At 38.7% G+C, this 27325-nt stretch overlaps 1 protein-coding gene across 7 annotated transcripts; it reads right to left on the bottom strand.

The window, feature by feature from the left end:
* Window positions 1–8410: 8410 nt before the first annotated feature.
* On the bottom strand, window positions 8411–25557 carry MSMO1 (methylsterol monooxygenase 1). 7 transcript variants are annotated; one of them, XM_068989852.1, is made up of 7 exons: window positions 25497–25557; window positions 23852–23990; window positions 21040–21325; window positions 15340–15488; window positions 14314–14440; window positions 12376–12530; window positions 8411–9524 (listed from the first exon to the last, which is right to left on the bottom strand). In XM_068989852.1, exons 3-7 carry the CDS (start codon window positions 21292–21294, stop codon window positions 9329–9331), a joined length of 882 nt encoding a protein of 293 aa, XP_068845953.1. In that variant the 5' UTR covers window positions 21295–21325; window positions 23852–23990; window positions 25497–25557; the 3' UTR covers window positions 8411–9328. The 7 variants fall into 7 exon arrangements, with proteins under 7 accessions (XP_068845953.1, XP_068845957.1, XP_068845954.1 ...); XM_068989856.1 differs by having other exon boundaries at window positions 23852–23953; window positions 25497–25512; XM_068989853.1 differs by lacking the exon at window positions 25497–25557 and adding an exon at window positions 25425–25490.
* Between the last annotated feature and the right edge of the window lie 1768 nt (window positions 25558–27325).

Raw genomic sequence — 27325 nt, 5'->3', positions numbered from 1 at the left:
ACAGTCCTTTGTTCTGGCTTGTACTTGTTCTCAAGTTCTATAGGTGTCCATCAAATGCACAGTCTCAGCATTAACTGCAGGGTTTTAGTCTGTTGCATCTGTCACTTCCAGAGTGGTTCCCCCTTCTTTGCTTATCTTGGCTTCCTCTGTTTGCAAGTCTCTTCAGTGTCTAATTTCTTCCCCGATACGAGGGAGCAAGCATGGCCACTTATTTAGGTTCAGTTGTTCAGTTGTGTTGTGGGGAGGGAGGGACACTGTAGACAAATACTGCTGGCACCTGTGGGGAGTGCTCACAGTGGATGGACCACACTGGGTTTGCCACAGCCCAAGGCAGCATGTACTTCCCAGGTCCACACTGCTCAGGCTCCAGCCTGCTCTGCAAGGGCACTGTCCCAAGTGGACTCTGTGTCTTGTGCACTTACCAGCTCTAAGCTGCTCAGGTTCTCAGGTGCTCTGCAAGGGCACAGACCCCGATGGGCTGTGCATTTTGTGCTCTTCCAAGGTGCAAGCAACTCAGCGACTGGGTGGTTGTTGAGCAAGTGGTTTGTGCATCATATACACCTCCCCGTCCCAGCTGCTCAGTTCCCAGATGCACCACGAGAGCACAGTCCCAGGTGTGCCGTGTGTCTCCTCTGGGGAGCTGATCTCATACTGTGACACTCCTGGCAGATGTGAACCGACTAGCATCCAGGAAGATGTGGTTAGCAACTGGCAGCCTGCTCAGAGTTTGGTGGAAGATGCAGTCTCTGGTGCCAAGATTGCAGTAGCCTCTTGCTTTCTGGCTCGGGCTGTCACACGCCTGCCTTTCTGCCTCCGGGGAGGGAGGACCCTCCCTCTATGGCAGCCAGCTTGCTCTCTTTGGGTATTTGCTCACTCCTTTGTTCTGTGAATGTGCCAGGGGTCACTGTGCAGCATGACAGCCTTTCTCACAAAGGTCTTTTTTTTTCTGTCTCTGTGGCGATCCCACAGTTTGGGTTGCTATCTCACATTAGCTTCCTCAGATAGTCCTCAGGGCATTCAGGCCCAGTCCTTAAGCTAAGGACCAATGATGCTACCTGTGCCTCCCTGCCCAGCCCCCACTTGCTGGTGGTGGATGCGAGCATCTGTGTCACTTCTCTGACTTCACTAGTGGTTATGGTTAGGTGCATATTCTGTGGGTTTTTGTTTTTTTTTTTCCCCTCCCAGTTATGTTGCCCTCTGAGATTTCCAAACTCCCCACAGATACGCCTGTAAGAGGATTTCCTACTGTGTGGAAACTTCTCCTCCTTCACAGCTCCCTTCCCTGGATGGGTGTCCATCCTTAAATCTTTTGTCTCCCTTTTCATCTTTTATATTTTGTCCCACCTCCTTTTGAAGAGATTGGGCTGTCTTTCTGGGTACCTGGTGTCCTCTGCCAGTGTTCAGAAGTCATTTTGTGGAAGTTGCTCAACATTCAACTCATCTTTTGATAAATTTGTGGGGGAGAAAGTGGTCTCCCCATCCTATTCCTCTGCCATCTTGGGACCACCCCCCTACATTTTTCTTGTTCAGTTCAGTCACTCAGTCGTGTCCGACTCTTTGCGACCCCATAAATTGCAGCATGCCAGGCCTCCCTGTCCATCATCAACTTCCGGAGTTCACTCAAACTCATGTCCATCAAGTTGGTGATGCCATTCAGACATCTCATCCTCTGTCGTCCCCTTCTCCTCCTGCCCACAATCCCTCCCAGCATCAGAGTCTTTTCCAGTGTGTCAACTCTTTGCATGAGTTGGCCAAAGTACTGGAGTTTCAGCTTTAGCATCATTCCTTCCAAAGAACACCCAGGACTGATCTCCTTTAGAATGGACTGGTTGGATCTCCTTGCAGTCCAAGGGACTCTCAAGAGTCTTCTCCAACACCACAGTTCAAAAGCATCAATTCTTTGGCACTCAGCTTTCTTCACAGTCCAACTCTCATCCATACACGACTATTGGAAACAGCATAGCCTTGACATTTGTTGGCAAAGTAATGTCTCTGCTTTTGAATATGCTATCTAGGTTGGTCATAACTTTTCTTCCAAGGAGTAAGTGTCTTTTAATTCCATGGCTGCAATCACCATCTGCAGTGATTTTGGAGCCCCCCACCAAATAAAGTCTGACACTGTTTCCACTGTTTCCCCTGTTTCCCCTCTATTCCTATGAAGTGATAGGACCAGATACCATGATCTTAGTTAGGTAGGGTTTTTTGTCAAGTTAAATACACACACATATGCCCTCTAATCTGTAACTTGTTCCCTAAAAGAGCACATCAAACTGCATACTCCATGAGAATTTGTACCAGTGATATCAAACTTTAGGATCCTGAAGAATTAGCACAAAGACTTCAGCTGGCCCAAGCAGTCCCACACCTAGCTCTGGTTTTGTTATGCACTTCAAACATCCCTCACTCCCCTCCTGCACCCCCACTACTGGCTCTTATTACTTAAAACACTCTGAATTGTTTAAATGGCAATATAATTGACAAATCCTATATTAAGTTCCTATTACAATAGTCTCCCCCTTTTTTAATTAATAAAACATTTCTTGATCTCCTATCATGTACAAGGTGTCATGCCAGGTGTATAGAGGATATGGGAGGAAAGATGGAGAATAGCAAGGTTCCAGCTCTGCAGTCACTCATGACCTGCATGACTTTGACCTTATTAATAACCCTCACTGAACCTCTTAAAGGCTCAGAAAGAGATTAGCAGGAACAATGTTACAGGAGAATGAAAGTACACAGAAATCTTTGGATTAAAAGAGGTAGCAACCCAAGGCAGAATGTGCTGAGGCATGAGAGACAGAGGTTAGAGATCCAGAATGGGGAGGCGGGAGAAGGGTGGGAGGCTGCCATTCTCTGAATCAGCACAAGACCTCAGTGAGGGAGTCAGGGCTGGTGGGAGGGGGCTGGAGCTGGTTCAACTAGAAAACATGGCGGGAACTTATAACACAATAGCTAACATTTATTGCACACAGCAACATGTACTTCACATGAAACATTTTAATCAATTCTCACAAACTGCCTATGAAACGTTATCATCCTCATTTCAGGATGAGGAAATTGATGTAGAGTAGCAGGAGAGGGAAAGGTTTTCCAGGAAGTGGACCAGTTACTTGGAGCAAAGGGACAAGGCCACGGCTCAGTCCTGCCTGGTGCTGGGTTCATTCTCCTGTGAGCAAGTCTACTGGGAAGATAGCCTAGGCTCTGAGCCTCTAATTGCACAGTGAGCTCCACCCTTCCCGAGGTTTATTTTTTCAATAGTTTGAAAGTAGCATTTTGTATAGTGGGTTCTACCCTCTTACATCCTCTTCCTTTCAACATGTGGAGCACAACAGTACTCAGTGTGTCCTAAGACGTTTCACCACAGTCCTCTGGTGATTTTATGGGAGAACGTCAGCATTTGACAATCACTTGCCACAGCATCTATTTGACCAAAGGCATAGCTCACTCTTCTGATAATTAGCTGGAAGATTTTGATCTTTTCAAATAATAGATTGGGATTAAATCCTCAGAGACAAATAAACAGCCTTCTGTGCATTCATGCATGAAGACTTTGAACAGAGTCTTTCTCCAACTTGGGAAATTTAAAAGCCCTAGGCTTTATGTGAGAGTTTAGTTAGAAGTTGAGATAGGAATTTAAGTATTGCAGATCCAAGCTTTTCCAAAGGTTAAAATGTCTTTAGCCAGATTATATAGAAAAGAGTAAAATACTAATTGCATGCATGCTCAGTCACTTCAGTGTTGTCTGACTCTTTGCAACCCTATGGACTGTAGCCCACCAGGCTCCTCTGCCCATGGGATTCTCCAGGCAAGAATACTGGAGTGGGTTGCCCTGTACTCCTCCAGGGGATCTTCCCTACCCAGGAATTAAACCTGGGTTTCCTATGTTGGAGGCAGACTCTTTATTACTGACCTAGCAGGGAAGCTCAAAATATTAATTAATTATAACATTAGAGATATTAACTCTAAGCATATCCTACACCCTCATTTTAATTATATTAATTTTAAGCTTTCAAATTACTACTTCAGCAAAATTAAAAATAGATAATCTAAGAAACAAAGAATCCCTTGTTTTCTAGAGATCTATATATTGTTTTTGAACTCTAGTCTTCATATTCGGAGAAGGCAATGGCACCCACTCCAGTACTCTTGCCTGGAAAATCCCATGGATGGAGAAGCCTGGTAGGCTGCAGTCCATGGGAAAGCTAAGGGTTGGACATGACTGAACGACCTCACTTTCACTTTTCACTTTCATGCATTGGAGAAGGAAATGGCAACCCACTCCAGTGTTCTTGCCTGGAGAATCCCAGGGACGGGGGAGCCTGGTGGGCTGCCGTCTATGGGGTCGCACAGAGTCGGACACGACTGAAGTGACTTGGCAGTCTCCATATTTATTTGTTTCTATCCCACTGTCAAGTGCTAAAAAAATATAGCTTAATTCAGGTAATCTTAAAAGAAGTCTGGTCAGTAAATCATATAAAAATTCATTTGTACTGAAGTGCCTATTAATGAGTCTTTGTTTCTGGATGGCTACTGGCTTAGAACTTTTTCTTTCCTTTCAAAGCATCTGTCTTCTCAAAAAAATTGTGCATAAGGGGGAAATTCTGAGAAGCATTTTCTGAGATTTTCTAGAAGATGCAAGTCTGCAGTGTGGGCATATGGTGGCCACAATCATGGTTTCTAAAGTCGAAAGTCTGGCCCCATACATCCGGATTAACTTCACCTCTGAGACAATTCATTCACATATAAATAGAAAAAAAAAAAGGCATCTACATTCCAGAGCAATAAGTGAGATCAACCACAATTCACAGTAAAAGTTATCTAGTATAAAAAGAGAATTAGAACATAACAAGTTGTTCAAAAGTATTTAGCACCATTTTCAACAGTAGGTGTCACTCTACTCTTAGTTCAGACCCCTGTGTTCCAAGAGTATTAGGGAATGAAAGTAGATGATAAAAGAATTCCCTTAGATACCTTACAACTAAACAGCATAGTTTGAGGTACAGCCTCAAAATTGTTGTTTGAGAGTTAAGAACAAACTTATTAAACACACACACACACACACACACGTTGGGGGAGGGTTGGAAAGTGACCCCCCAGGTCTGTAGGCATCCACCATGCTACTGAGGAGGAGTGGATAAATAGCTCCAGAAAGCATGAAGAGGCTGAGCCAAAGCAGAAAAGATGCCCTGTCTGGTGGTGAAAGTAAAGTCTGATGAAAACAAAAAGTAAAGTCCAATGCTGTAAAAAAAGATTATTCCATAGGAACCTGGAATGTTAGGGCCATGATTGAAGGTAAACTGGACGTGATCAAGCAGATGACAAGACTGAACATCGACATTTTAGGAATCAGTGAACTAAAATGGATGGGAATGGGCTAATTTAATTCAGATGAACATTATATTTACTACTGTTGGCAAGAATCCCTTAAAAGGATGAAGTAGCTCTCATAGTTAAAAAAAGTCTGAAATGCATTACTTGGGTACAGTCTCAAAAACGACAGCATGATCTTGGTTCATTTCCAAGGCAAACCATTCAAATATCATAGTAATCCAAGTCTATGCCCCAACAACTAATGCCAAAGAAGCTGAAGTCAAACAGTTCTATGAAGACCTACAAGGCCTTCTAGTACTAACACCAAAAGATGTTCTTTTCATCATAGGCAATTGAAATGCAAAAGTAGAGTCAAGGGATACCTGGAGTAACAGGCAAGTTTGGCCTTGGAGTACAAAATGAAGCAGGGCAAAGACTAACAGGAGTTTTGCCCAGAGAACACACAGGTCATAGAAACACCCTCTTCAAACAACACAAGAGATGACTCTACACATGGGCATCACCAGACGGGCCAATATTGAAATCAGATTGATTATATTCTTTGCAGCTGAAGATGGAAATGTTCTATACAGTGGGCAAAAACAAGACCTGTTGCTGACTGTGGCTCAGATCATAAACTCTTTATTGCAAAATTCAGACTTAAAGAACATATGGAAATCCACTAGGCCATTCAGGTATGACCTACATCAAATCCTATATGATTATACAGTGGAAGTGACAAAAAGATTCAAGGGATTAGATCTGAGACTGCCTGAAGAACTATGCATGGAGGTTAGTAATACTGTACAGGAGGTGGTGACCAGAACCATCCCAAGAAAAAGAAATGCAAGAAAACAAAATGGTTGTCTGAGTAAGCGTTACAAATAGCTGGGAAAAGATGTGAAAGGCAAAGGAGAAAGGGAAAGATAGACCCAACTGAATGCAGAGTTCCAGAGAATACCAAGAAGAGATAAGAAAGCCTTCTTAAGTGAACAAAGAAACAGAAGAAAACAATAGAATGGGAAAGATGAGAGATCTCAAGAAAATTTGAGATACCAAGGGAATATTTCATGCAAAGATGGGCATGATAAAGGCAGAAATGCTAAGGACCTAACAGAAGCAGAAGAGATTAAGAAGAGGTGGCAAGAATACACCAAAGTGTACAAAAAAGGTCTTAATGATCCAGATAACCGCTATTGTGTGGTTACAAATCTAGAGCTGGACATCCTGGAATGTGAAGTCAAGTGGGCATTACTACCAACAAAGCTAGTGTGGGTGACTGAATTCCAGCTGAGCTATTTCAAATCCTAAGATGTTGCTCTTAAAGTGTTGCACTCAATATGTCAGTAAATCTGGAAAACTCAGCAGTGGCCACAGGACTGGAAAACGTCAGTTTTCATTACAGTCTCAAAGGGCAATGCCAAAGATTGTTCAAACTACCATACAATTGTACTCATTTCACATTCAAGGAAGATAAAGCTCAAAATCCTTCAAGCTAGGCTTCAACAGCACATGGAACAAAAACTTCCAGATGTACAAACTGGCTTTAGAAAAGGTGGAAGAACCAGAGATCAAATTGTCAACAACTGTTGGATCATAGAAAAAGCAAGAGAATTCCAGAAAAACGTCTACTTCCGTTTCATTGACTATGCCAAAGCCTTTCTGTGGATCACAACAAACCATGGAAAATTCTTCAAGATATGGGAATACCAGACCACCTGACCTGCCTCCTGAGAAATCTGTAGGCATGTCAAGAAGCAACAGAACTGGACATGGAACAACCAACTGGTTCAAAGTTGGGAAAGGAGTACATTAGGTTGTATATTGCTACTCTACTTATTGTTTAACTTACACGCAGAGTACATCATGTGCAATGCCAGGCTGGATGAATCACAAGCTAGCATCAAGATTTCTGGGAGAAATATCAACAACCTCAGATATGTAGATAATACCAATTCAATGGCAGAAAGTGAAGAGAAACTAAAGAGCCTCCTTATGAAGATGAAAGAGCTGAGTGAAAAGGCTGGCTTAAAACTCAACATTCAAAAAACTAAGAGTACGACATCGAGTCCCACAACTTCACGGTAAATACAAAGGGAAACAATGGAAACAGTGACACTTTTATTTTCCTGGGTTTCAAAGTCACTTTGGACAGTGACTGTAGTCATGAAATTAAAAGACGCTTGTTCTTTGGTAGAAAAGTTATGATACACCAAGACAGCATATTAGAAAGCAGAGACATTACTTTGTGGGCAAAGGTCCATCTAGTCAAGGCTATGGTGTTTCCAGTAGTTATGTATGGGTGTGAGTTGAACCATAAAGAAGGCTGAGTGCTAAAGAAATGATGCTTTCGAACTGTGGTGTTGAAGACTCTTGTGAGTCTCTTGAACAGCAAGGGGGTCAAACTAGTCAACCCTAAAAGAAACCAACCCTGAATATTCATCAGAAGGACTGATGCTGAAGCTCCAATACTTTGGCCACCTGATGTGAAGAGCCGACTCATTGGAAAAGACCTTGATGCTGGAAAAGACTGAAGGCGGGAGAAAGGAACAACAGAGGATGAGATGGTTGGATGGCATCATTTATTCAATGGACATGATTTGAGCAAACTCCATGAGATAATGAAGGGCAGGGAAGCCTGGCATGCTGCAGTCCATGGTGTTAGAGTGGGACACGACGTAGCAACCAAACAACAGCCAGAGTCTCAGCTGCAACTTTCTCAGCCCTTATTTAAACCTCTTTAACTGTATATAAAACCAAAAAAACGGTGCATGTGTGCTCAGTCATGTGACTCTTTGCGACCCCACGGACTGTAACCCATCTCACTATTCTGTCCATGGGATTTCCCAGGCAAGAGTACTGGAATGCGCTGCCATTTCCTTTTCCTGGGGATGTCTCCAACCCAGGGATTGAACCCATGTCTCCTGCACTGGCAGGTGGATTTTTTTTCCACTGGGCTACCTACTTGAAATTAAGTCTGCCCTATAAAGTTTGTCTCTATTCTTCCATCTGTATTTTTTCTAAGTGGAGTAAAGAGCTGATTCAATATCCACCATTTTATTAGGTCAACAGAATTCCCCACAATAGCCTGATAAATACATGTTGAAACTGTCAAAAAGTTTAAGAAATGAAGCATTTAAAAAGATAAAACTATTCCTTTTGTTACGAAACAATAACTTAGTGATTTTTATACTTTTCCTGATAAGAATAAATAAAAGGTGACAAACGATGTTTTAAATTGGAAATGGAATAATCAAACAAAATCACATTTATTTCAATAGCTCCAAGTGCAAATACAGCAAGCCAGTACACAGTTTCAGGACACTGCTTTAAGTACAAAGAAAACTTGATATACAAAAATGAAAGGGTAAATAGCAGAAATAAAGCTCAATTTTTTAAAAACGTTCAAGTAACTTGAAAACCTTTAGACTAAAATAGTCTTACATCAATTCATAAATGCCTTAATTTATAGATAACAGTGGTACATTGTAATCAAAAAGGACTTCCCAAAGAGTCACTTCAAACTGGTCAGCTCCAGATAAGAAGAAATTCCTGGCACTGGCTATTCTGGATTCGGCACTCACTCATACTGTACAGACTGGTATAGTCCAATCCATGGCATTTGATTTTTATGCAAATTCCAAAAAGGTATTTAAAGTTCAACAGGAGGCCAACACCACTACCAAGAGTTCCTGAAATGGCCACTATATATTTAAAAGGTTTAAAGACCAATTTTGGCTTCACGCCTATGGTACAATGTTGGGGGAAGACTTCAACTAATACTCCTTCCATTACTTAAATCCTTTTTGTAAGTTAGCAAAATGGCCCTTAAAACTTTCTCAGGAAAACTATTTAAATATATGAAAGCTCCCACTAGGAAATTAATTAAAAGTTGTTACTATTCTTTAAAATCACTTAGTGGCCAAGTCATATGTATATTTCTGCTCCCCAGAAGCAATGTTAGCTACTAGCTTCAATTCAGGAAATGCATATTTTCCGGAAGGTTTATATGAGATGCTTATTCAGTCTTTTTCTCAACTTTCTTCATCTTTTCATTGTAGGCATTAAATTGAGAGTCTGTTCCAAAAATTCTGTCCCACCATGTAAATGTTGAAGCATAGTTTCCAATGAAGTTCATGTGGTGGAAATCGTGATGCCGAGAACCAGCATAAAAAGGAATGAGATTCAAAGGGTTGAGAGGAATGTCATAACCACTGAAATGAAAATGATAAAGATTATTAAGGAAGTAAATACACCATCAATAATCAACTTGTTCATTGACCATAATATGCTTGTTAACCATTCAAATAACATTCCACTGTACTTAAGTCACTTATTTCTGACATGTTTATAAAAGTTCACAGCAAATGGTACATACTCTAGAAACCACTTTCAGTAATTAAAGAAAAACTTATTATAGAATTTAATATTAATATTACAATCAGGAGATGAAGGAAGGATTATAGTAATGAATTCTTAGACACAGATTTTCATGAATTTTTTCTGTTTTAGAGGAATTTGCCTACCAAAGTTTGTAACACCCATAATACTACGTATGTCTTTTAGGAAAAGTTATACAAAATTAGTACCAAGCATTACAAAGGTTAAATCTGAGGATTACTGTTTTGCAACTTCTTTATTTCTAACTACAAGTCTAAAATCTGGTATCTACAATTATACCAGTCTGAACCACCCCAATCCTTCCCTCCCTTGAGCAGGCTGAGAAGGAAGGAAATAGAAAGGAGCAATGGAAAGAAAGAAAGAAGGATACATCATCTACCACTTCTCTGCCTAAGATTAGAAGCATTAACTTTGCTATTTTAATGATTCAGAAATAATTTCTAGAATTTCATATTCTGCTTTCACAGATGAAATAAAAGCTCCCCCCAAAATTAAAAAAATATATAATCATGTTTAAATAATCAATTAGGGAATTGTATTAGGCATTTGAAAAGGAATTAGATAGAAATAATTTACCAAAAAATGCCTTCTAATCAATACAAAGGAAGCATGTGAAACATGCACATAATATTTGTCAGTGGTGGGCAGAAATGTACAGAAGTGTTCTATTTGATGAAGGCTGGATGTTTCAGTTTTTTTTTCAAGTAAAGGTTAGCTTTAGGGTCATTACAGAAGAATAAAATAATTGCTGGCCTGAATTATACTATTTAACCAATTTTTTTATTAAAACCACAAATATATTTCTTTCAACAGTGTTTCAGGAACATTAAACTTGCTTTTCAAGCAAGGCATGAAATCCAAAAGCCAGAAAAAAAATAAAACTGATAGATTTTACTATATAAAAATTTAAAACTTCAGTACTGCAAAAGAACCATCAAGAATTAAAACTGAAATGACAGATGGGAGAGAAAATATTTACAACATATATAACAAAGTTACCGACTTTGTAATTTCATGTAACAACCATGAAATTAAATGATGCTTGCTCCTTGGAAGAAAAGCTATGACAAACCTAGACAGCATATTAAAAAGCAGAGACATTACTCTGCCAACTAAGGTCCACCTAGTCAAAGCTATGATTTTTCCAGTAATCATGTATGGATATGAGTGTTGGACCGTAAAGAAAGCTGAGCGCTGAAGAACTGATGCTTTTGAACTGAGGTGTTAGAGAAGACTCTTGAGAATCCCTTAGACTACAAGGAGATCAAACCAGTCAATCCTAAAAGAAATCAGTCCTGAATATTCAATGGAAGGACTGATGCTGAAGCTCCAATACTTTGGCCACCTGATTCAAGAACCGACTCCATAGAAAAGACCCTGATGCTGGGAAAGATTGAAGGTAGGAGGAGAAGGGGATGACAGAGGATGAGATGGTTAGATGGCATGATGGACATGAGTTTGAGCAAGCTCCGGGAGTTGGTGATGGACAGGGAAGCCTGGCGTGCTGCAGTCCATGGGGTTGCAAAGAGTCAGACATGACTGAGAGACCAAACTGAACTGAACTGAACAAAGCTTACACATGAACCAAAATGTTATAAGTCTCCGTGGTGGCTCAGGCAGTAAAGAATCTGCCTGCAATGCAGGAGAGACCTGGGTTAAATCTCTGTGTTGAGAAGATTCCCTGGAAAAGGGAATGGCTACCCACTCCATCCCTCAGTATTCTTGCCTGGAGAATTTCATGGACCAAGGAGACTGATGGGCTACACAGCATGGGGTCACAAAGACTAGGACACAACAGAGTTACTAACACGTTCACTTTTTCATAATAGGTTATAAAACACATAACCTAACAAAAAGTAGGCAACTGATATAAAATGCTAATTCAAAGAAAAAAATAACTGTTGTCAACAAGCATACAGGCGTGCACCCTCACCAGTCCCTGGGGAATGCAGATCACAACCCTGAAGGTTCTCTGCTCTCCTAATAATCAAGATTAATGAAATTGTCATGTCCAGGCTGGAAAAGGTATCAGAAGCAGGGAAAGCATTCTTGCCGGCTCCTGCCGGGCATGTAAAGAGGGGCCCTTGGGAGGGCAGTTTTGCAGCACTTCCAAAATTTCGTTTCGTTTTTCCAAATAATACATGAATATATTCTCATCATAAAAATGACAACAGTTATAGACAAGAATACAAAAAATAAGTCTAATATTTGAACTTTTCCCTAAGGATTATATTCTCCTGTTTTCTTAAAAACAGTAACATTAACAAGGTTTAACTTATCCTACTATTAGTCTACTTAGAAAAGATAATCTATGACAATGACTATGAGTGTGTAAAATGGGTGAAAGTGGTCAAAGGTATGAACTTCCAATTGTAAGATGACTAAGCCTTGGGCATGTAATGAATAGCATAGAGGCTGAAGTCAACAGTCCTGTGAATTTGAAAGTTGCAAAGAGAGTAAATCTTAAAAGTTCTCATTACACAGACAAAAAAAATTGTAACAATGTATAAAGATGGATCAGCTATATATCAAACCATTACACTGTATACCTAAAACACAATATGTCAATTACATCTCAATTTAAAAAAATACGAAAGATAATCTATGACCATGAAGAAAGGATATTTTATGATACCTTCTACCTGAATAGAAACCAAACCTTACCTATGGACATCAATAGTCTCTATCAAACGAACAGTCACCCAGGCCCAAAGAAGAATAACATGATCACATAAAAGCATGATTCCAATGAAAAATCCAGTTCCAAGAATTATGGTTTCCAGAGGATGTGCATATTCAGCTTCCATTCCAAATGGAGCCTAAAATAAATAAGAATTGCTTAATATATTGTGATGGTTAATTTTATGTATGAACTTATCTAGGCCATGGTGTCCAGTTGCTTGGTCAACCAGTCCAGATTTGGTGTGAAGGTCTATTTTAGATGTAATCAATATTTGATATTTAAATCGGTAAAGAGGATCTTCTATAATGCAGGTGGGCTTCATTCAATCAGCTAAGGGCTTTAAAAGCAAAGACTGAGGCTTCCCAAGGAAAGAAGGAACAATCAAGACTACAGTACAGAAAACCTGTGTGCTTTCCAGCCTGTTGCCCATAGGAATTCAGATTCAGGCCTGCAACATCAAGTTTCTCCTGCATTTCCAGTAAGATGCCCTATAGATTTCAGGTTTGCCAGCCCCCCACAACTGCATGAGCCAGTTCCTTAAAATAAATCTGTGTGTATGTATCTCCTACTGATTCTTGGAAGAACCCTGACTAATATATACATGAATTTTATTTATTTTCTTTAATATTCTTTTTTTTCCCATTTCTTACATGATAGTATACATTCTCCCAAATCATCCCACCCTCTCCCTTTCCCACAGAGTCCAAAAGTCTGTTCTTTACATCTGTGTCTCTTTTGCTGTCTGGCATACAGGGTTATCATTACCATCTTTCTAAATTTATTTGTGCATGTCATTTTATAAAACTATATCCCTTCTATATGTTATAATAGTCATCCCTCAGTATTCCAAAGGGATTCAAGGACCCCCATGGACACCAAACTTTAATAAAAAGGCAGTATTTGGCAGTATTTGCACATAACCTATGCACATCCTCCCATATACATCATCTACAGATTACTTACAAGACCTAATACAATATAAATGCTATGTAATTGTGTAATTGTTGTGAACACAATTTAAATGTTATATAAATAGTTGCTCATTCAAGGCAAATTCAAGTTTTGCCTTTAGGAACTTTCTGAAACTTTTTCCCCAAATATTTTCAATGAGGGTGTCCAGAGGATGTGCATATTCATTCAGTTGGTTGAATTCATGGATTCAGAACCCATGGATATTACGGGTGAACTGTATATCTAGTCATACCTATATAAACATTAACAGTAATTCTCAATAAAGATATCTCTCTGTTTTTACCAAATATTAAAAGGCTTAGGGATGTCCTTAATATGATCTATTTTAATGGTCTGAGATAAAGGCATCAAAACAACTGGCTTGAATTCTACATGTGATTTAGGCACCTGAATTTGTTCTGCCAAGAAAGGGATATTTGATTTATCATATCAGGTAATCAGGATCAATGCAGAACATACTAATGACACAAATCTGACAAAGCTAACTACAAAGCACTTCTGATAAAAAAAAAAAAAAAAATCCCTGTTTTGTGGGAAGAAGTTAGCAATCAGGTGGAAAAGCATTAAAGCTAAGTTGAAAAGTGTTTTAAAAACTTAATGATTCAAAGTTTGTTGTTTTGGGGTCTCACTTAAATGATCATAACAGCATTAGAGCCTCCTTCGAACTGCCAGGTACCCAGCTGTGTGAATACAGTGCTCTGAATCAAAATACAAAAATGGATATTTTTCTTTCAGGCCTCAATTTACCACGAAATTAGGATACTAGAAAAAATCTGTAGAACTAGCTTTGTGTTCATGTTTATGTGTGTGTGTATTCTAAACAATTATGCCAAAGGAAAATGAAATAAAGACATCACTGAATTTTTTTTAAGTTCAGATTCTTTAAAAAAATAACATTTTTGCCTCAAAGAGTAAAAAATATATTAAAGATAATAATTCTAACATACCTGAAACTCATGATGAATTTTATGAATATATTTATATATTTTTTTGTGATGTAAAAGCCTATGTAAGAAATAGTGCCAAGTATCCTCGATCACTGCACAGCCAAAACATCTTGCCAAAAGCATGTACCTTTAAGATGAAAATACCGTAATGAGGATAAAATAACTTACTAAAACAATCTAGACTTTTACCTAGGATCACTGCTGGACACTGCATAAAATCAAATACTATCTTGATTTAACTGGTTATATTGATCAAAAAATTATCAAAACAATACATACAGATACAAGCTAGATATATGATACCACCTGAAGAAGGGTTAAAGAGGCTGACCACCATACCAATTCTAATTAAATTAAAAAAATAATAAGTTATAAAATCAGAGCTAAGAAACAAAACTCAAAATTTCTAGGCAAAGAGCAACACTGATAAAGGACTTACTACTCTTAACAGTAAAATCACTTTCTTCTGCCAAAGAGAAGCATGTAAGTGCAATGGGCAAAAATATTTTATTTATATAGGAACAAATACACAAATTCTCTTATATGTTGCATATACAGTAATAGGATAAGCACATATCTATATATTGTACATCTATTCAGGTTTACTCAGAACAAAAAGCTAGAATACAAAAATTATTTGAACATAAATACTTATGCTCAGATTATATATATATATATATGTGTGTGTCTATATGGACAACATTTTTATAAACTTTACACTCATTTTTTTCATTTTAGACTTAAAATATATTTTTTCTTGGTATAAGCCTCTGTACCCTATACATAATCGTATAACTTCTGTTATAAGAAACTTCTAATGTAAGAAACTCACTCTCCAATAAAGATATTAAAATATAGAAACACATAAAAATGGGAACATTTTAAGTTTCTACTATAGTTTTCTATATTTTATTTACTTCCAAGTTAAGAACATTAACCAAATGAAGAAAGAACGTAATACTAAAGATATTTTAATTGAATGATAAACCATAATTGAGTATAAAAATCAAATCTTTATCTACATACCATCTTGGCATTGTTTCCCAATCATAGGGAATACTGAAATACTCTGTAAAATAATAAGTTCCACAAATCAACGGAAGCTGGATACAAAAGTGATTAAAGAGAAGCACTTTAAAACATTTCCATTGGTTTTCCCATGTTTCTGGTTTATCCTATGGAGAAAAAAATTAAAACATTTAGTATTAGCCTCTGCTATCAGAAGTTTCACCTGAAAACTAAAAGTAAATTTTTAGCTTTTTCTCTAATGTCTATATGGAACCTGAAATTTGTTATTTAATTAATCCTATGTTATGTAGATTCTGTATTATAATTGCTAAGTTACAGTAACTAAGGCCCAGGAACTGTAACACTCACCTCCAACATTCTAAATTCTTGACAACTATTATCACTACTATAAACAGATGAAGAAATTGTCAAAACTCAGGTTCAGGCATAATGGTCCAAATGATCTTTAAGCAACACTACAGAGCAAACCAAAGCAACACTACAGAATAAGTAAGTCCTGTTTTTGCTGCCCACGGATCATTTACTTTTATCAGGAATTCCAGAGATGAAGACATGTGTCATGCTACAATCACAGCTGAGTTCTCCCGATTGCTGAGGGAGCTATACACACAGCACTGAAAGCCTTACTATACAGGCAGGCAACACCATTCAGTGGTTTTCACTCCCAGAAATCAGTGCATTTTTCTTCATACACATTGACAGAATTAGAAACTCTGAGCTGAAAGAACTCCAGAAACAAATAAATGTGTCCCATGGTTCCCAAAGAATGGAGAGCTACTGGCCACAGATGAAGTTCACAGATTAAAATCAAATGAGCAAATGATCAATGCGGAGAAATGTTCACAAAACCCCATCAGGATTATCAACTTGCTCAGCAAGCCATAAAGAAAAGTGAATATGTATTCAATTCAAAGGGCTGTACTTAGTTAAGAAGTGCTTTTGGTTTTACAAAAAAATAGTAAATAATAAATAGTTTTTGCTCTTTTAAATGCCCTTACCCCTAAATTCAGAAATCTGCAATGGAAACCACTGACCTCAGCAGAGGCCCAGAGGTCAACCATCTTGCCCAGGAACACATAGGCAGTTATTAGCAGAACTTGGGACTAACTAAAATAAAATCTAGGGTTCCAGTATTGTTCCTGAAATTCTTTAGAAGAGCTTCCTTCCCTGACAAAAAAGGAAGAGTTCAACTGGTAATCAGTCAGAGTTGGTTCTAACCTCAGGGTCTCTGTGAAGCTCACATCTCAGTCTCAACAATAAAATGAAGGAATTAGGCAAGATCACTTTATAATTGTCTATTTCTGCTCTGAGCATGATCTGACCTTGCTCCTCTGAACTTCCAGTCTGTGACTGGAGACAAAATAAATGAAAGATTCTGGCTTGGGTGGGAAAAGCCACTCTTTTCTCCAAAGAACTATGTTTAACTAACTAGTGATATCTTGGCTAGAATCTAACACTGATGTAGCTGTAGAAATTAACAGAAAAAGAAATCAGTTATAACTTAAAAAAAAATCACGATTTACTATTTATGAGGGTCACAGATTTCAGAAAGAATGTTTTTAATGTATAAATCTTTGAGGAAAATTCCTAGAGAATTATTAAGATGTATGACATAAAGAAAAAAAAAAAAAATCCTGCAAGGTCTATTTCTTTACTTTCACAGAAGTGAGTATCACCCTTCCCCCTAGCAAGCATGTACATTAACTGTCTATTCTATTTCAAAGCAGAATTTTTGGTGTTGCTCCATCAGTGTCAGTGTTTCAGGGTATCTGCCTTCAAAATGCACAAATCTGTAATTAACTTATACTGACTTATTGGCTTGTTTTTAAATCCCTTTATATTGTGAAAACTTGTATTGATTAATCTTCAGTTAATTTTATTATCAAAAAATCTCAAAGCAGGGACTTTAATGGTTGTGAAACTCAAGAAACACATGCTAAGCACAGACTTGAAGGCTTTCGATCTCTGTTTATAAGTAGCTAGTTGTAAACTAGATTATTGCTTGTCCTTTCTTTTGTCACATTTTTCTCTGGAGTCTTCATAAAATCTTAACTGAAACAGGCTTTTCACTCTGAAAAAGTTACCACCTCTGACCAGTGAGTCAACTGTAGAGGGCAGAAGGCAGAGAGGGATAGTTTGGCCTGGACAGTCATACAACCAACCAATCAGCCCCATAAATAATGCAGTGGGTGACCCACTGCACTCAGAATTCCAAACATACATGAGAACTTAAGACACTCAAACACAATTCTGCCTTTCAAAGCAGGCCTTTTTATAAAAAGCATTTTGGAAATATTGTGTCCTTTATTTACAGTAACAGGATACTCTCCTTTAGGCCACAGCCCTTTTAATTCCTTCTCCCTTTACTCTTTGTTCTTCCCTCCTTTGACCTGGAGTCCACAAGCAGCTGGCCCCATGCAGTATCCCCAAAAATGATCAATGTTAATAGTTGCTTAAAGTGAGACTCACCAGGAGAGGCTACAAAGTGAAGAGACTGATTACAGAGGATGTGTGCTGACTGCCACCAGACATGAACTCAATGAGTGCAACCTTTAGATGAACATTCCCAAAAGGCCTACTTTACATCAAGACTGTGTGCCCGAGTCTGAGTTTGGCATGACTTTTTGAAAAAAGCTAATAGTAAGCATTAGAAACTATTATAGGTTTACTAAGTGTTGATAAATTCTTTCTTTCTTTAACAATATGGTACAGACTCCTTCCTGAGAACTGTGTCAAACTCTTTAGTTACAAGAGTTCATTATTTTCCCTATGATTAAACCTGAGAAGATGTACCATGTACGCAAGCTCTCAAGAAACACTTAGTGTACTGAAGCAAATACTGAGAAGTTAGGAACATCATCATTTTTTGGAAGATGACATGAATGCTGCAGAAAAACCATGCTATATTTAGAATAAAAACAAAATTTTAACACTCTTGATCAAAGTCTTAGCATATTAACAACACTGAAGAGTTGAGACATTAAGGATTGTAGTAAATTGCAAAATAATATTCATGAAGGAATAAGATTCCCTTCTAGCTAATTCAAAAATTACAATTTATATATGATAAAACTTCTCCATAAAGTGAGTACAAAGGGAGCATATCTCAACATAATAAAGGCCACAGATGATAAGTCCACAGCTAACACAGTCAACGGTGAGAACCTGAAAACATTTCCTCTAAGATCAGGAATAAGATAAGGATGCCCACTTTTATTCAACATAGTATTGGAAGTCTTAGACACAACAATAGGACAAGAAAAAGAAACAAAAGGAATCCAAATTGGAAAGGAAGAAGTAAAACTGTCACTGTCTGCAGATGACATGAAAAATCCTAAAAACACCACCAGAAAACTACTAGAGTTTACCAATGAATTTGGTAAAGTTGTTGGATACAAAATTAATATATAAAGCTCGATCAATAGATTTTTATACACTAACAATGAAATTAAGGAAACAATCCCATTTACCATTTCAGCAAAAAGAATACCATACCTAGTAATAAACCTACCTAAAGAGATAAATGATCTGTACTCAAAAAACTCTTAAGACACAGATGAAAGAAACACAAATGGATAACACAAACGGAAAGATACATCATGTTCTTAGATTGGAAGAACTGTTCTATTGAATTGAATTATTATTAAAATGACCACACTACCCAAGGTAATCTGTAGAGTCAATACAATCCCTAATCAAAATACCACTGGCATTTTTTTTAGAACTGGAACAAATAATTTTAGTATTTGTATGGGAACACCATAAAACTCATAGAAGACAACACATCACAATAATACCTTTTTAGATCTGTCTCCTAGAGCAAAGGAAACAAAAGCAAAAACGAGCAAATGGGACCTAAACTTTAAAGTATGTTTCTCATAGCAAAGGAAACTCCTGACACCACAGGCAACTACTGAACAGGACAAAATATTTGCAAGTTATTTAATTTGCAAGACTGATTAGGGATTAATATCTAAAACATATGATTAGGGCTCATATAATTTGATATAAAAATGAGCATAAGACTTGAACAGACATTTTCCCAAAGACATACAGATGGTCAATACACACATGAAAAAATACTCAACATCACAAATCATTAAGGAAATGCAAATAAAAATCCCAATGAGATATCACCTCACACCTGTCAGAATGGCTATTATCAAAAAAGACTACAAATACAAATGTTGGTGAGGATGTGAAGAAAAGGGAACCTCGGTACACAGTTGGCACAAATGTAAACTGGTGCAGACACTGTGGAGAGTATGGAGGTTCCTCAAAAGACTAAAAATAGAATTATCTTATGACCCATTAATTCCACTCCTGGGTATATAACTGAAAAAAAACAAAAAAAACTAATTAGAAAAGATACAAGCACACCATACATTCACACCAGCATTCTTTACAATGGCCAAGATATGGAAGCAATCTAAGTGTCCATCAACAGATGAATGGTGGAAGAAGACGGGGTATATACACACAATAGACTACTCAGCCATTACAAAGAAGGAAATTTTGCCAGGGCAACAACGTGGATAGACCTGGAAGGTATTATACTAAGTGAAATAAGTCAGAGAAAGACAAATATGTATGTTATCACTTAGATGTGAGAAAAAAACCCGAACGAATGAATAAAACAAGACATAGATTCAGATATAGAGAACAAACTAGAGGTTATTACAACCAGCAGGGAGTAAGACGGAAGCAGTGAGATAGAGGTAGGAGATTAAAAAAAAAAGAAGTACAAACTACTACATATAAAATAGTTAAGTAACAAGGCTCTTACTTCCTTGTTACTTCCCTGTTACTTGTTATTTCCCTTGTTAGCTTCCCCAGTGGCTCAGATGGTAAAGGATCCACCTGTAATATGGGAGACCTGGGTTTGATCCCTGGGTTGGGAGGATCCCCTGAAAGAGGGCATGGCAACCCATCCCAGTATTCTTGCCTGGAGAATACTCATGGACAGAGGAGCCTCAAAGGCTACAGTCCATGGGGTTGCAAAGAGTTGTACACGAGTGAGTGACTAAGCACAGCAAAACAAGGATAGCATAGGGAATATAGCCAGTATTTCCTAATAATGTAAGGTGGAGCATAATGTACAAAAATTCCGAATCACAGTGCTGTGATTCAGCATTGAAACTAACATCTGAAACTAATTTATTGTATATCAACTATCACTCAATAAAAAATTTTTTTAATTAAAACTTATAAACTCAAATTAGATAAACATCACATCTATTGAAGGCACAATTCAACAAATTCTTTCTGAAACCTTATCAGTAATGATCTAGGGTTGTGCTGTGTAATATGGTAGCAACTAGAAATGTGGCTACTGAACATTTTAAATACACTTAGTCTTAACTAAGATGAGCTGAAATTAGTGTAAAATATACGCTAAACTTTGAACACTTATTGTAAGAATAAGAACACAATATATCCCATTAAATACTTTTTAATTTTGATTACCTACTGAAATATAATTGAGATTTACTGGATTAAACTAAATACATTGTGAACATTATTCCCCCCCTTTTGTTATTTTTAATATATTCTAGTAGGAAATTATGTATGTGGCTTCATTACATGTCTGTTGGACAGCCCTGATGTACAGTCTATTTTCAGTTACAAATTATATTTCCTTTAAAAATATTCAACAAGACTAATGATAATACTCCAGTGCAAGTCCATTATACTCACCTTTTGAATTTTGTACTTTTTCATGTAAGGTATAAATTGAAACAAAAATCCAGGTAAACAGAACAAGAAATAAAGGACCTCATGAACGATGAGAGATCCCCACGTTGCAATCTGGAACTTTGTATAATTATTCAACATATAGTTCCAAGCATTTTTAAATGGTTCCTGCAGAGGATTCTCAGGCAAAAGTGAATCTACATATTCCACAGCCAAGGATGCTGAACTAAAGATGCTGATACTTTCATTTGTTGCCATTTTTCAAATCTTTGCAGACAGCCTTATTATTCTGTAAATATAAATAAATAAGTAAATAAGCTAGCTAAACAACAAAATTATGAGATAACAGGTTTTAAAATGCTTCTGATTAATTTTTAAATTGCTAAAGGAGTGCCAGTCTCTCAGGTCCTAAACCCATGATTAAAAACACCAGTCTACAGGATGTCATCACCACCTCCATTTGTAGATAGGATTTAAAAGCCACATGTTAACGTTCAAAAGAAACATCTAAAAAATAGTGGATAAGAAATTTCAAGCCATCTTTAAGGAGACTTATCAGTGTGGTCTCCCAGGAAAAACTTGTAATTTCAAAGAGCAATAGCTGGGTTTAAAAGTATCACTTAAGAACCTATTTAGAAAAAGTCTGCCAAATATGACTACATAAATACTAAATATTTATAATTGGGAATAAAAAGACAACAATAAAGTCAAAGATCAAACAACAAACTGGAAAAAATATTTCCAAGAATTATGACAAAGGGCTACAATGAGTGCTTTAGAAAAAGCCTAAAAACCCAATAGAAAAATGACAGACTATTCACAGAAAAATAAATACAAATACTAAGCAAATAAACAGCTCAGTTTGACTCAAATAGGAAATGCATCCTAAAACAAAAACTTAGTTTCACAGAGCGCCTAACAGTAACACTTTGGGGAAACCGGCATCACTGTACATTGTTGATGGGAGGATTAGTTCATTCTTTAAGGAAAAAAACCACAGTATTTATTACAATTCAAAACGAATACACCTTTTGAGCCAGCAATTTTCTCACTTAAGTACACAAAGATGAGCACATTAAGACTGAAGGAAGCATTGCTCACAATAGCAAAAACAAAGAAAAATACAGCAAGATGTTAGGGCCATCAACAAGAAATGAATTAAATAAATTCTATCAGGTCCTTCCAAAGACTGAGGAGGAAGATCTACATATTCTACATAGAAAGACATCTAAGTGAAATAGCAAGTTGCAGAATGTATAGGAAGAGCCTTACCTATGTTTTTGTGAAAAGGTTATGTCTTTATCTATGCACTTTACACATATATACATAGGAGAAACACACAAATAGAAAATGCCTATGCATACATGGTAAGGAGGGGTTATGAAGAGGAGAAAAAATTTACTTTCCATTTTATACCTCTTATAATTTTAATTTTTTCATGAGTATGTTCACTTATAAATAAGCTTAATAGGTCACCAAATCAAAAAACAGAAACTTATAAAGAATGTCACTTTCCTAAAAATGTTCACTGATGTCCCTCATTTATAAATTATGATGGGCCACTCTAAAAAAAAATATTAAACCTCAAAAGCATTCTTAATATTGTTTAAAATGCTCCTTTGTCTTAGAGCACCACCCCATAACCCACTCAACTATGGCCAACCCTTCAATAACACAGCTTTGAACTGTGCAGGCAGGTCCACTTAGACTTAGTTTTTTTTCAAAGAACAAATTGGAAAAACTTGGGGAGATTTGTGACAATTTGAAAAAACTCACAGATGAACTGCATAGCCTAGAAATATAAAAAAATAAAATAAAGTTAGGTATGTCTTGAATGCATAATACATGAAACTGTGAAAGCGTTAGTCTCTCAGTCGTGTCTGACTCTTTGTGACCCCATGGACTGTAGCGTGCCAGGCTCCTCTGTCCATGGAATTCTCTAAGCAAGAACCCTGGAGTGGGCAATTATTCCCTTCTCTAGGGGATCTTCCCAACCCAGGGATCAAACCTGGGTCTCCTCCATTGCGGGCAGATTCCAAATCTAATAATGTTGAATCAACACCACTTTACTAGCTGTGCGACCTTGAGCAAGTTAAGTAACTTCTCTAAGCCTCAGTTTTATTATTTGCAAAATATAAATAATAACAATAACTAGATGATGAGAATCTTTTCATGATGTACATGTATATCAAACCACAATGTACATTTTGCTAACAGAACCTCAATAAAGCTGAAAAAATAAGGAATAACAATATAGTTCTTCTAAAGAGTCCAAGAAATGATACATGTGAAGTACTTATGTTGAGGTGACACATAAGCTAAAAGAAGCTAACAATTATTAAGCGCTTTATATACACCAGTAACTTCTAACAGTGTCACATGCTCTCTCTATATTATAGACTTTACTCCTTACCATAGCTTCAAGGTAGGCACTTTTATTATTTTCATTTTACAGATAAAAACTGAGGTTTAGAAAGATTAATTTTCCCAAATTACAAAAACACTAAGTGGAGGAGTCTGTGCTCTCATCCATTATATCATACTGTGATCCTAAATAATAAAGCACACAATAAATGGTATAGTAAGAGGAATAATTCTCAAAGTTCACCCAAGCCTCCTGAAAGAGTATTCCATATAGGCTGTCTTCATTTTCAGATTTCACATCCATTCTCTAGCAATTAAAATCAGTTTTGTATTCTAATCAATGCACTAAATTTACTCTTAATAAAATCACTGTTTCCCAGCTGCCAGATCCAACAAAAATATTTCGGAGTTTATTTTATCTGGCCCTTATGGAAAATTTGATACTTCTCACCTTGATATACCCGCCTTTCTCGCTTCTTGGGATTCACACGTATTCACTCTGATTTAACATGTGGTACTATTTGCAGCCACTGTGCTTCCTGCTGTTCTCACCCTTGATAAATAAATATGATTTATTCAAATCACAAAATCTAGGGAGGAATACAAAGAAGTAACAACACTGTCACAACATCTGTGATAAGAACAATAAAAGGTTGGAAATATAAAACACAGAGGCCCAGGGAACAGATACTAGCAAAAGAAGCATGTAAACTCAAACCTGGAGTGTGGAGGGGAGGCAGTTAAATCTAATTTAACTAGATTAAAAGAGAGTAAAGTGGCCGGGATGGGGTCGATGGGTGGTTTTGAGCAGAAGAAATAACAGTTCTAGAGACTCAACCAGGAGCTAAGAAAGGATACGGCATTTTCCCATTTCGTATGTCTGTGGTACAGCTTTTGAGAAAGGCTCAAGAATTGAGGCTGAACAGTGTCCCAGAGATGCTTGATTTACTCCTTCCAACTATTCTACAGTGTCAGGAGTGATCATATCTGTTCCCTGTTGTGAGAATATCCTGATATCTTCTCTCTCTCTCTAAAACCCCAGGTTCTGATTATCCAAAGTATACTGGCCATCTCCAATTTAGGCAGTCTGGAGGCGTGGCAAAGTCAACATGTCCCCAAATTCGGCCACTACTCCTTGCAACCCTTCCCACATACTCCCTCCCTACCTACTTAACTTGGTGAACTGATGCCACTATCTACTTAGTCATCTAGGACAGAATTTTCCAGATCTCTATCTCTGCTGCCTGGATTAAGTCTTCAAACACTTCCCAATTTAGAAACAACTGGTTTAATTAACATTCAGGAGTTTACTCTCTAGATTTAAGGGAGGGAAAAGGATACACTACTGCCAACTGAACAAAAGCAAAAAATAGGTATTAAGGAAGAGAGGAGAGGGGAAATAACGAGTGAATTTTCTCTTTTTCATCCTTGCACAATTGGATTGACTTGAGGTCTGCTACAGACTCAGAAAAAAAAGAAATGTAGTTGTCTGTGGATCCCCCCCTAGAAACTTTGAAGTTTCCCTGTCTCTGAGACCTGCCAGCAGTGCCTGTTGGCCTTTGCCCGGCCCGGACGCCGGGCACCTCCAAGTGTGCCCTTCGTAAACCCTCCCTCTAAAACACGACGCCAGCATTCATGCAAACAGCAGACAGAGTTCAGCCCTTCTGCAGACCTTTAAAGTTTCAGGGAGCGCCTCCCCACAGATGAAACACCTGGGCCTCTGCTCTCCTATACTCTCAGCTTTTCGCCCCCACACTCCGTACTGATACACCAAGGTCTCTGACTGTCCTCCGCTTCGGGCCTCTCTGGCCACGAAACAGCATCTCTTGCCGGTATAGCCCTCTGCCCAGTTGCTATTCACCCTTTAGAACCCTTCCAGGACGCCCTTCCCACCCGCGCGCCCCGCCGCGCATACAAACAGATCTTGCTTCTTCCTTTTGTAGAACTCTGGTCACTCTGTCACTCTGTGCTGTGACCACTGCCTGGTTCCGACATTAAGAGATTTCACTCGTTTTCACCAATACCTGCCGCCAGGCCGTCCGTCCCGGCCTCTGTACGCGGGAGCCAACCGAGGACCCTCCACCCCAGTCCCTCACCTTGCGCGCCACCCAGTCTGCAGCCGCCGCCTCCAGAGGTGCGCTAGGCGCTACCACTCGAGAGTCGACGGGCTCCTCCGGCGTTATTGGCTTGCGTGGGCTCCGCCCCGCCTTCTGAGAGCCGTGATTGGCCTACGGAGCTGCCGGCATCGTGTGACTCGAGCGAACGCGGCACTGGAAGCGCGGCCATTGGCTGCTCAGATGGAGTGAGGATCGTGAGAGCTAGGCGTCAGGCCAGTAGCTGGTCCGCCAGCCAGCCTAGGCTGACGCGAGGCCTTGAGACGTCGCCTAGCAACCTCAGCCCCGCCCAGCACCCGAGCCCCATCCAAGAGCATGCGCACTCGAGGAGTTTGCAGGCGCGCCGGCCCTGAAATCTTTACTATGCGCTGTATTCACTGGCGCCGCTTTAACTCTGTTGCGCCTGAAGTTTAGACCTCTTTCTCGTCCCAGCCCCAGCGTCTTTTGATAACAGCTGTATGTACGCGGGAAATGGGGAACTCCAAATGCAGCGCGATTCCTGTTTGAGGACGGGAAGCCAAGAGTCGGAGGTTTAGAAGAGACGAGGCACAGCAGTTGGTTTTGCTGCCAGGGTCGGCCGCCTCCCGCCCCTACGGGGATGCAGAGGTGTGCACGGATGGGGGTAATCCACGAAATTAAGCTTTCGCTTAAGAGAGCCTTTTAAAATTTGCACAAGGGCACTACTCGCTCTCGTTGAAGGCACTTTCTATGCAGGACTGTGCTAAGGGGACGCTGTCGCTTCTCATGGCTGTGATCAGACTGATTCTCGTGCCTAACAGGCCAGGTGCCATCTGCTTTAGGAAATCCCTCAACCCATTCATCTAACTATCCCATGTATTTGACACCCACGTCCTTTGTAAAGTATCATGACAGAAAAGTCATATCAAATGGATAGAAATGGGATCTGTCCCTTGAGTGCTCAGAGCTCTGTCTTCAGGAGGCCTGTTGTATCCTGGGGTAGATGCTGTGTTGCACAGCCTAGGTCTCTTCAGGACTGAAACAGGCCGTCAGTAACCAAGAATGGGTAAAGCCATTTTCCCATGAAGCGTTTTTCTTCCCAGGCAGGGGAAGTATAACGGCCCAGACTCGCAACCCAATTTAGGATTTCTTTGATTGGCCCGCTTAGCTCCAGACCCCCACCACCCGCTGTCCCATTGACTGAGGTTGTGGGTGTGACTGGGATGCTGCCTACTTTTCCCTCTGCCTAAACATGCTGCACTCTGTTAAGGGAGGATTAAGAGCATATGCCATGGGGTCAGACCTACCAAGCTTTGCCACTCATTAGCAGTGTGCTCTTAGATAATTTACTTCTCAAAATTTTAACCAGTACTTATTAAAGTGGGTATTATAATAGTTTTTTATGACAATACATGTGACTTGTATGTAAGCCCTTTGCACAGTATCTGGAATACAGGAAGTGCTCAGTAATACTAAGTCAGTTATTATCCCTGACTTAGAGTCCTGCTTACTAAAGATATATTATTTTTAATATTAGAGAAGATGCAATTATGTGAAAGGGTCAAATGATTATTTTAAATCTTGGAGATTTAGAACTGAAAGGAAACAGATAAAACTCCAAAAAACAAAACAGAACAGAAATATGCTCATCTCAGTTCCTTCCAGTGAAGAAATGGGTGGCTTCTTCAAACAGGAGGTTAGCTCAAACAGGGGCTCTGTATCAACCTAGAGGGGTGAGATGAGGAGGGAGATGGGAGGGAGGTCCAAAAGGGAGGGGATATATGTATAACTATGGCTGATTGATGTTAAGGTTTGAAAGAAAGCAACAAAATTCTGTAAGGCAATTATCCTTC

This window comes from Capricornis sumatraensis, chromosome 17, assembly GCF_032405125.1.
Source record: "Capricornis sumatraensis isolate serow.1 chromosome 17, serow.2, whole genome shotgun sequence".
Classification (NCBI taxonomy): Eukaryota; Metazoa; Chordata; class Mammalia; order Artiodactyla; family Bovidae; genus Capricornis; species Capricornis sumatraensis.
The sequence above is the reverse complement of the archived record's forward strand: the minus strand, read 5'-3'. Positions and strand labels throughout refer to the sequence as shown.

What these genes read in the sequence shown, in the direction of transcription:
- MSMO1 (XM_068989852.1), bottom strand. Translation starts at nt 21,294, where the DNA reads ATGGCAACAAATGAAAGTATCAGCATCTTTAGTTCAGCATCCTTGGCT. An exon ending in AAAAGTACAAAATTCAAAAG is followed by an intron (nt 15,489 to 21,039) that starts GTGAGTATAATG and finishes TTTTCTCCATAG; the next exon opens with GATAAACCAGAAACATGGGA. An exon ending in TGGGAAACAATGCCAAGATG is followed by an intron (nt 14,441 to 15,339) that starts GTATGTAGATAA and finishes TTCATCTTAAAG; the next exon opens with GTACATGCTTTTGGCAAGAT.